We start from the raw sequence: 11,268 nt of genomic DNA on the forward strand, positions 1-11,268 counted from the left end.
GATGTACATCTACAAATGAATAGGTGACTGAGATAATCAATAGGTGTAATGAGATATTCTTAAAATTAAAGTTACAAATTAAACAATCGCAAAAGTATAGAAAACAATAGTTATAAAATATGTATGCACTTCAGATATTATTGAAACGAAAGACATGTCATGGATGGTTGGATATATCTAATGGATATTAGTTGACAAAATTCACCTCCCGTTCCCGCGCGGAAGGCAGAGAATCCAGATCTGCGATTGTGCAAACATGCCATCATTATCCAGTTAAAAGTTGTATTTGGAGCCGTGACATTAGGAGTGACTCTATTGGAAAAAACATTATGAAAAAGTGACACTTAGGAGTGACTATTAGAAAAACCATTATGAAAAAGTGGATTAACAATCAAATAGGTTGAGAGCATTTGTATACGGAAACAAACGTCGCCTTTTGATATAAGGGAGAGTTGTTTGAGTGGGCCTCAGAAGCAAGGTGCGTACGACATTATTGTTAAAAACCTCATGATTAATAATGTAAAACAATGGGATTTGAGAGTTTTAATGGATTTGTTTGATTATGCAACAGTGGAGGAAATTCTTAAAGTGCCTCTAGTGGTGGAGGTTAAGGAAGATAGGTTGTTGTGGAAGGAATAACAAAATGGGTGTTCGCCGGGCGATCGGGATACATGGTCTGGAGGAATGCTAAGAAGATCTCTTCTAATCTTAATACCAATGAAAATTGGAATAGTATCTGAAATATTAAAGCATCGGCTAGAGCGAAAGAACTTTTTCGGAGAATCTGTCAGGATTGTTTACCTACCCGTATGCGGCTTAGGCAACATCATGTCCAGTGCATAGGAGCCTGTCCGTTTTGCGGTAATAACGACGAGGATGACTGACATATTTCCTTTGGATGTCATGCTACGTACAGTTGTTGGATCCCTGCAAGTTTGAGCAACATTATTGACCATAGAACTCATTCTTTTCATGATATAAAATCGCTCATCCTTGATATTTGCAGCAAGAAAGATAGGAACACTGCGGAAAAATTTGTTGTTACGATTGAAGCTATGTGGAAAAATAGAAACAGTCTTATTTGGAACGATGAACACTATGAAGGTTCCAAAATTGGTTGGCTTGCATATAATAACTAGCGTGAATTGATCGGATTATATTTGAAAGTGACTCTCTTAAAGTGATTCAACCTTTTCAATCAGTTTCTGCAGGAAACTCTGAATTCTATTATATAGTTAGCGATATTAAGTTGTTACTTCATAACTTTTTCAACTTTGAGGTCAAGTTTGTTAAACGTCAAGCGAACATGGTTGCTCACTTGTATTGAACTTTTGATTATGAATGAGAAATAATAGTTTTGCATTGTTCAAAAGAAAAATATTTTTAGGTTCTCTTATATTAAAATATTTAACTGTATTTGCCAATAAATTTAGAGAGTTTTAATATTTTTAAAAACTTAAGGTTTATTTCACAAAAAGAAAAAAATATTAAATATATAAATTTACTTTTCTCTTGAAAGAATCATGAGCCTTTAGGAATTTCAAATTCAATTTTCTCTTATGATCGCTCGGAATTTCAAATTCATATATTTAATATTTTAGAATTTTATAATTATAAAATATAAGACATAAAATTTCAAATTCACTCCAAAAAAACTTCAAAAACTAACATGTCAATACAAAAAGAAGATTTGAAAAAGTTTTAAAGAATTTAGATAAAACTTTCAAATTCAATTAATAATGTTACAATAATCAAAATATTAATAATAAATATTTATTTATCATTCTACACAAAATTCTCAAAAAAAATTTAAAGTGTATTTATTTTTACTCTACTCATCTGCTGAGAGTTAAAAGTTAAAAGGCACTTATTTTGTCTCTTGTTAACACCAAATTAAGTTATTCGGATAGAAAGAAGAGATTTTGATTTTTTGGCTACAAATTAAAATCTTTTTAAAAAATACATCATCTTTATAATGGTAGTCAATAATACTATTAAGTAACAGCTTCAATTCTATTAAGTAACAGCTTATATTCTGCATTGAAGCCTGCCTTCAAATTCATGTTATGAGGTCTCTTGTGTTTCTATTATTTCACAAATTAGTGTAAGAAAATCATAATTAGACCAAATCACCCTTCCAATCCTCCGATTGACGAAATCGTTCGCTAGAAACTTGTTCCTTGTAAGTGAATTTCTCAAGCTATCTTAAGTTGATCATAGTCAAGGTTATGCCCACTTCAACTTTTTGCAGCCCAGAAGATCAAGATTAGGTGTGGCACATGAAATCCATGTATCACAAGATCTTCATGGCACAAGGCAATTTTAAGCGGCGTAAACTTCACGTTTTATCAAAAATCAATACCACTGGCTACCTGATCCGCCTTGAGCAGCAGCAACTTTCCTAGCTATGTATTGAGGTTTTGGTTGCATCCCGTTAGAAACTTCAATCCCGTCATCTTCTATCCTCTCGCTTTTATAGTTCGGATTTCTCCGCGGATAGCTTGAAGCAGCATACTGATTCGAAACAGATGCATTCTTAACCACCCTCCGTTGTTCAGTTTCTGCTGCCACCCCACAGTTGTTATAATGCATTGCAGAACCAACAACTTTTCCAGGCCTTGCAGCAAGACCTGAAGAAATTAAACTATGATTGTACAATAGACAGAGTATTATAATTCCAAATATCTATGCAAAATTAGCATATTCTATACTATAAATTCTTAACTCGGAAGTATTTGTGTTGGGACATTTTAATGCCAGTTTGTAAATACTCAAGTTAGTAATCAAACCTTGAACGTTTTGAGGAGTGTGTAAAGGAAGCCGGGTCATTGGAAGAATATCACTACTCCTATCTACAGGCGGTTTCTCAACTTCTTTGATGCAACATTTGGATAGATCCTCTGCAACCTCAGCCGTATTCTGCATCGTGTCATCAGAATACAACACACACGCTCTGCATGTACATCATTGAATCAGCAGAGACAGTAGGCGATTTTAAAGCAAACAAATGGGTGTCTTTGAAATTAGCATTTGTCAAGATTAAATAACGGCATTGGCCAAAGAGGAAAGTGGAAATTTTCAACAAAAAAAAACAACAAAATTAGGATACCTAGGCAACGAAGACGCATGTTGCCGCTCAGGTGGAGCAACAGTTCCCCCTTTTCCGTAATGCTCCTCAAGATATGCAAATTGCTTCTTGAAAAGGTCTACAGCACTATTCAAAATAAATTGGGAACAAAGGGGCAAAATCAGAGACTGAACTTACACAATTATATTAGGGGTAAAAACATATATCCAAAAATACAATCCCATAAAGAATGAATTTGTAGTTAAAATTATGTTTCGGTAATAGCATAATCAGGTAAATTTTCAAAAAGAAAACAAAGAGTGATATGTTGAGTATGTGGAAAAGAAATAAAAAATGTGCATAAGTTAAATGTAAATAAATAAGGGACGGGTTTAGACAAATGCCAATAATTATCCAAATTTACGAACTGTTGAGTAACAACATCGAGTGAAACAAATAATGAAATGAATTCATAAAGTGCTAAACCTTGGATACATGAAACCCGTTGGCTCTGATCCCTCTAGAAATTCCTTTAACATCTTCGGATGGTACTCCAATATTTCTCGGTATATAAGCTCTCTTACATCTTCCTTTGTTATCCTCCGCCTCTCAAATTCAAATTCCATCTTAGTAACTGGCTGAGCAGAAGGTTCTCTCTCGACCTTGGCCAAGCCTTTAAAATAAGGATCTGCTAGAGCCTGACATTATGATGCATAAGATACACAGTTAACCAGATACAACTATGGAAGAGAAAGTGAACTACAGATAGTTGGATGTCAAGATTCTACCTCTTCAGCAGTAGGCCGATCCTTAGCCTCAAATGCCAGCATTCTTTCTAACAGCCGTAGAGCAAGGGGGTCTGTATTAGGAAATTTATGCGCAAAAGGAACTGGTTTCTTCTTACGCATGCTGCTCAAGTATCTCCGAGCTTTCTCATTCCGTACCTATTAATTAATATACTTCCAGTAAGTAACAGAATAAAATAAACAAACCGGTACGAAGAAGAGCTGAACAACAAACCCTTGCAATGGCATCAGGAGATGGTGTTCCAAGAAAATCAGTCATGATATCCAATTGATGGACAACATTCTTCCCGGGGAAAAGAGGTTTTCCGGTTAAAAGTTCTGCAAATATGCAGCCAATGCTCCATATGTCTATAGCCGGTGTGTACTGGAAAATAAAAAGTTTTCAATCATATATAGTGAGATATTAGGTTCAATTCAAATTCGAAGAACTAGCTTATAAACAAAGCTTGCATGCCTATATAAGTCAACATTCATTGATTGATTGGTTTTTTCTTTTCAAATATCAATCATGGATGTCATGATATCCATAGAATGCACAGAACAAATAAGTCCCGGCATTCTATGGATACCACTGAGGGAGGATGAAAAGGATGGACCCAAACTATCAGATATAAAATGAAAATATATCACGAAATCTTGTATGATAAATATAACATAAATTGCACCTTGGAGAAAAAAGATCCACACAACTCAGGAGCCCTATACCACCTTGTTGCAACATAATCCTGTTAGCAAACAAACTGAATTAATAAAGATAAATCGAGAGCAATACAGTAGGTGATAGTTACGGCGCAAAGATTCATACTGTCCAGAATATAGCAGTGGGTGTATCATTAAAAGCTACTCTGGCAAGACCAAAGTCACAAATCTTCAGTTTGCAGTCAGCATTCGCCAAAATGTTTTTTGGCTTTAAATCTCGGTGAAAAACATTTGCTACAAGACCATTACAAAGTTTAAGATCAGTAACTACGGTCATATGATTTAGCATCTAGTTTTATGCAATAATAAAAGTAAACATGCTACGGCAATCAAATCTTCTACCCAAAACGATCATAACCTGTGTGTATATACTTCAAGCCTCGTAGAAGCTGATAGAGGAAAAACTGGTAATGCTCCGGTGTCAGGTCATCATTTGCTTTGATGACCTGATGTAAATCAGATTCCATGAGTTCAAAAACAACGTATATATCTTTGAACTCCCTTCTTGAAGGAGGCAACAAAATATGTTTGATCTCTACAATATCCGGATGACGTAAAAGTCTAAGAAGCTTAATCTCACGAAGAATGCGAGTCGCGTCAGATACATGTTCAAATATGTCATTGATTTTCTTTATAGCAACCTTTTCTCCAGTGTGTGTATCAAACGCAGAGCAAACAACACCGTAACTTCCTTTACCAATCACTTCCTCTATTTTGTATCTGCTCCCTTCACCATATTCAGTAAAGAAATCTACCTCCACCGATGACTGCATAAACATAGCAAAACCAAACTACTTAACAAAGATACTAAGCATTAAGCAAACTAAAAGCTACAAATAAGTCGAAATGATTGTGATTGCAACCCTCGAAACCGAACGAGTACTAAGTACCAACCAGGTGGTCCAGTGTTCAATTCAAACTCAAACCCTAGAAACTAACATAATCTACTAACACTTTTTTATCCAAAACTAAATTAAAAAAACAGTTCCAAGGAAAGTGGAATAGTTAGATTTAAGCACAATAACAGTATAAAAGAACAAAATTTTAAACATGAATAGTAAACAAAATGCTATATCTATACCCTACATGTGAAGAACTCATATAATACAAACTACAATACAAAATCAACCAGTTGAGTAACTTTACCTTTTTCCTCTGATCAGGATGCATTTTTGCAACCAAAGCATAAAACCCCTCCAAATTATTTCTCAATTCAAATCCAGATCACTCAAACCCCCACTTCCAAATGCAAAGAAAAACCCAAATCCGCAACAAGTAGAACCAAATCAAAAGGAGCAAACTTTGAATTCTATACAGAACAGAACTCAAAAATAAAAACGACCCAGTAAAATTAAGCGACCAATAGAGGTACTACGATTGAAAAATTCCAACAACAAAAAAAACGACACGCGTACTAGGATACAACAACAACAACTATGTTACAATCGAAAACCCTTAAAAATGGACGAGTGAAGTATCGAAATGTGTCTTCAAAACTGTAACAGAAATTGAAAAACGTGAAGTATTGGATCTTAGAGATAACGCGCAGTTGAAATTCGAAGTTGAGGTTGAACAAGGGTGTGGTGAAGATACAGAGTTAAGACACAGACAGAGACAGGGACATTAAGGACCGAATATGAAAAGAGAAAGAAAATATATATTTTTTTTATTTTATTATTATAATATTCGAAAATGATGTGATTTTTGTTTTTTGGTTTGAAAAATAAAAAATGATGTGATTTAAAAGGAATAATAGTATTATTTGTGGCCAAGTTACGAGGATGCGTATTTGCCACTCAATTTTCTCTATCCTTTAAAATTTTAATTGTCAATGTACAATGTATATTAGGTATAATAAAAATAAAAATAAAAATTAAATATAATTAATATCAATAATATAAATAATTATAATTTAAAATAAATATTTTTTAATTTATTTTGCAATTTCTTTTTACCAAACAATATTTTCTAATAATTAATAATAAAAGTGATTTTGATAAGATATTAAGTAGAAGAGAGGTCGAAACTCACGAGTGTTTTATCTATCATAAATAAATGTTAATTGTTTAACTAATTGATGATAATCATAAGATACGTAATTCAAAACTTTAAAATAATAAAACTATGTTCAAAGTAAATAAAAAATAATAATGTTTAAATAAAACAAAACAAAGAAATTGAAAGACTAAGTGGAAAATTTGAGAAAAAAAGAAATTGAAAGATTTTATAATATTATTTATAATATAAGAACATAATATGCTCTGAATAAGACATTTCTACTCTTTGATCTGCTTTTGCCACCTCATGCTTTTGAGATTATTTTGCGTTCAACAATTGCTTTTTTCAATTAAGTTTGTAAATTAATCCTAATGTAACCAAAAATATTTATTTTTGGTCTACTTCACTATGTAACACGTTACTTCTATGATTTTTAACACCCCACTTTTGCTACTTTTCATAAAACTTCATTTCTTCTCTCTTTCTCTATCTATCTTATTTTAAGCTTCAAGTTTTTTATCATTTGAGTTTTGGGTTTTCTTGTATAGATGCTTTTATTTTTTGGTTTTGAGATCTTACACTACAATGGGAAGTAAATGGAAGAAAGCAAAGGCGGCTCTTGGTCTTCGTCTCTGAAGGTTTGTTCCAAGAACATTAGACGATGATTTTCCTCCTTCCATGGTGGTTTCAGAGAGGTTGTCGCATGTTGTTATTCTCTTTCTGACCAACTGGAAGAAGGTTCCTTCCGGCCAACTACTCTAGTGTTGGTGTCGTCTTTTGATGGTTTAAGACTTTTCAAAAGTAGCAGCAGATCGATTTGTGTTGTGTCTCTCTATCTTCCTCTATATGTTTCTCTCTTCAATTTAGTTTCAAATTTTTATAAGATTTATTTTTGTTTGTTTTCTAAAATCTTCAAGTTGTTTGAATATTCTAAATAGGAAACATTCATATGGTTTCTGCTTATAACTTTTTGTTATAAAAAGATTTTTTTGTGAAGAAGAAATTGCTTGCTTTTCATGAAAAAGTTTATGGTGACTAAAATGCATACATTGATGCTTCTTTTTTTGAATCTCTATATGAATATGGGAGGATATGAAGGAAGAAGCGATGAAGATTCAGGAGGTAATGGATGAACAGAATGCATTCATTGATGCTTTTGTGGTGCATTTAGGGTTCAGTTTATATTTTTTGATTTTATGGATTTCGTTTATGCTTTTTAATTTTATGGGTTTTGATGTAGAATTGTGCTTTTTGAATCTTTCATTTTTTATGTTTAGGGTTTAGTTTATACTTTTTGTTTTTATGGGTTTCGATGAAGAACCGTTTAAGGTGTCCAGGATGTAAATTTTTTATATATCGGTTATGCATTAAAAAAGTTCTTTGAGGATGATGTTGTTAAGTGTGATGAGTATGCACCTGGAGGTGAACTCTTTGAGAGGTTATGTAGTATTGGACGGTTTAGCGAAGACGAGGTTGATAACTCGATGGTTTTGATTTATGAATGTTTCGCTGCTCTGTGAATGTTTCCCTGCTCTGTGAATGTACCTTGTTTTGAGTTTGCTTTTTTGTTAAAGCTTAAAAATTATTTTTAATGTCTTTGTTTTAATGGTTTATGCATTTCTAAATGTGATTTTTACACTAAAATTTAGTGTTCAACTCACTTTTGTAAGAATGTATCCAAATATAAATCACTTAATTTTAAGTAGAATTAGTTTTATCGAATCAATTCACAAAATTATTTTTTATCACTGCATAATCAAATATACGCAAGTCTTTAGAATTTGTGAAACAAGTTTACAGTCTTTTGTAAATTATTTTAATATGTATAAAGAATAAATCATGGTGTGAAGAATTTTCTTTCTCAATCTGTTAGTGACCATGAAGCTTTATTGTTGGAGTGTCCCTTTGGTGAAGAAAAGGTGAAGATAGCAATGCAGTGTGGGATTGGGATAGTTTTAAAATTTTAGATTTTGATGGCGTTAATTTCAACTTTTTGGAATTTTATAGTTGTCCTAAATATGATTTTATGACAGTTTAATATAACTTTCTTGATAATGGTGAATTACTTAAGGCATCTAATTGCAAGTTTGTAGCATTGATTTTGAAAATTGTGAGTTTTAAAATGCTTATATATTTTTGTTATATCTCTTTGGTGGAGTGTGCATATAAAGTTATAGCAAAGTGATTTTATAAACTCATTCAATTTTTTGTGAAAATTTTGATAAATTTTTAATGGTATTATTGTGGTAGATGAGGTAATGGACAAGGCAAAGAAGATGAAGAAGAAATGTGTTTTATTCAAAGTGAAATTTAAAAAATTATGTGATTCAACAAAGCTGGAATACTGGGAAGCTATTATGATGAAAATGATATTTCTAGCAAAATCGAGGAAATAAATTATGAAATGCATTAGTTCAGCTTTTGTCCCAATTTTTGTTACTGGAAGTTCTAATTTGAAAGGAAAAGAGGTTGATTTTGATGGAGAAAAGTTAGGCTAGTGTTAGACTTATTAATATAAATATTTGTTTTTCGAGCTTATATACGGTTTGAAAGTTAATTTTCTTAAGGGTTAACTAGTTCTTATCAATGTATCTCATTCATGGTTGGATGAGACTTTTGTGGTGCTTAATTGTAAAACTAAGCTGTCACCTTTTATATATTCCGACCTTTTAATAAGGGGGCAATCCAAAATGTTTATATTTCTGAAATCATCTATTTTATAGAATAATAAATAGGTTCTTTTGATAAAAGTGTAAAAGTTTATCCATGAAAGGTTATCTTGTGTTACTTAAATTTGATTTGTCATCTCTTTCATAATAAATATGATTTAAATGTGTGTAGACTGTGCGAATTTAATCTTGTGTTATTAGGTAAATAATGGTGGATGTTACGAGTGAGTCAAGAGGGGTTGCGGTTCAAGATTTAAACTAATAATAAGTACATGTTTGGTTTGACTTTTGGATGGGTCAAAAGCAATTCTAGAGGTGTAGAATTGATTTTGGGTGATTTTGATATGTTTGGTTAGGCAAAAGTAGAATTGATTCTACTTGAAGCTAGAATTTGTAGCTTTTGTCTCCATAATTGATTATGGATGATTTTTATACTGAAATTTATTGTTCAATTCACTTTTACATAAATGTATCTAAACATAAATCGATTATGCTAAACTTAATTATGATAAAATCAATTATATCAAACTCAATTATATCAGTTATGTTCACCGTCAATCCAAACACACCCTAAATATGGTATGGAGAATGTTCTGGTTGTGTTGTGGAGAATAAGGCAATTATTAGGTGGAAGATGGATATCACGTAGTTAGGGGACGGTTTAGTTATTAAGACTCGTTTAATGATTTTGTTTTGTGGTTGGTTAGTAATAGGTAAAATACATTTGTTTTGGTGTGATCTTTGGTTGAAAGGGTGTTGCTTAGTGAGCAATTTAGTAGGCGTTTTAGTCTAGTTATAGATAAAAATGTGTAAGTGGCCGAGATATGTAGGTTGTGGTGGGAAATGAATTGTGGTTGGAAGAGGTGGAGGCGAGACCTTTTTTGCGTGGCAGTAATAAGAAGATTTAGTTGGATAGTGTATTGTTTTTTTTTACAAAAGGTTTTATTTTCCAGGATAATGTTCTTAACTATGGATATGGAGATGTAAAAATAGTCAATATTTCGTCAAACATATATATTAGTTGCTGACTCATAACGCGGTTGATAAGCGATGGTCTTTTTCATAACTAGTTTGGCATAAAGTAGCTCCTTTAAATGTATATATTTGCTTGATGTTTACTAAAAGCATGCTTCAAACAAGAGAATATGACTCAATGTGACAATATTATTTTGGACAGATTGTATAATATTAGTGGTTTTGAGAAGGTTAAGAGTGCTCAACCTATTTTTGTTCAATGCAATTCTTATTATTCTAGAAAGTTGGGAAGGAACCTTAAAGTGGTAACATATATCTTATGTGTTATATAATTCAGTTCCTTTAAATACCACACGAGTTCAATTATCTTTTTCACGTAAAAGAAAGTTTTGTGTTATTTTTCAAGTGCTTTGAGATGCTAAAAGTATACTTCAAAGAAGATATAAGTAGACTCAATGTGATAGTATTATTTTTTAATAAATCGTTTATGTTAGTGATTTTGAAAAGGACAAGACTGTTCAACATATTTTTGTTAAATGTAATTGATTAATTTAAAAGGCGTGAGAACAAATTTTAAAGTAATATTACCTCTATTCTTTTTTATAAGAGACATGTCACTTTTTAAGTTCATTGAATAACCAATGTATTTGGTCTATTTATAGACTAGATACATTGATTATTCAGTGAACCTAAAAAATGAATTGTCTCTTATAAAAAGGAACGAAGATAGTATTATATATCTTGTGTGTTATCCAATCTAATTTCTTTGCATACACATAAGTTCAACGGTTTTTTTCACGTCAAAATAGTTGTGTGTTATCTTTTAAACGCTTTGGGGGACATGTTTATAAATATTTAAAAAAGGAAAGTGATTATTAGTAAGAAAGTATGAAAGCAAGAAGAGCAAAAATTAAATCTCAATCATTCATTACTACCACTATCCCGTGATTCCTATTAAAAGGAAATTACATTTAAAATAAATTTCAAATTATCCTCTAAAATAATGACAAGTATGCATTCTTGTCTTTCTTGCTCAAATGATTCTTACTGTATA

The 11,268-nt window shown here is 31.9% G+C and overlaps 1 protein-coding gene across 1 annotated transcript; it reads right to left on the bottom strand.

The window, feature by feature from the left end:
• Nucleotides 1-1,855: 1,855 nt before the first annotated feature.
• Nucleotides 1,856-6,191, bottom strand: LOC131631959 (mitogen-activated protein kinase 15-like). Its single transcript, XM_058902724.1, has 10 exons — nt 5,719-6,191; nt 4,931-5,339; nt 4,679-4,806; nt 4,539-4,598; nt 4,088-4,237; nt 3,856-4,011; nt 3,554-3,765; nt 3,110-3,214; nt 2,790-2,953; nt 1,856-2,630 (listed from the first exon to the last, which is right to left on the bottom strand). The coding sequence occupies exons 1-10, from the start codon at nt 5,740-5,742 to the stop codon at nt 2,356-2,358; spliced, it is 1,683 nt and encodes a 560-aa protein (XP_058758707.1). The 5' UTR covers nt 5,743-6,191; the 3' UTR covers nt 1,856-2,355.
• Nucleotides 6,192-11,268: the final 5,077 nt, after the last annotated feature.

This window comes from Vicia villosa, unplaced genomic scaffold (genome assembly GCF_029867415.1).
Source record: "Vicia villosa cultivar HV-30 ecotype Madison, WI unplaced genomic scaffold, Vvil1.0 ctg.000891F_1_1, whole genome shotgun sequence".
Lineage (NCBI taxonomy): Eukaryota > Viridiplantae > Streptophyta > Magnoliopsida > Fabales > Fabaceae > Vicia > Vicia villosa.

Excerpts from the sequence above, each read along its gene's own strand:
- LOC131631959 (XM_058902724.1), bottom strand. The coding sequence starts at position 5,742 with ATGCATCCTGATCAGAGGAAAAAG. Across the intron at positions 4,807-4,930 it reads CTTGAAGTATATACACACAG|CAAATGTTTTTCACCGAGAT; the intron begins GTTATGATCGTT and ends ATGGTCTTGTAG. Across the intron at positions 4,599-4,678 it reads CCACTGCTATATTCTGGACA|GATTATGTTGCAACAAGGTG; the intron begins GTATGAATCTTT and ends GTTTGCTAACAG.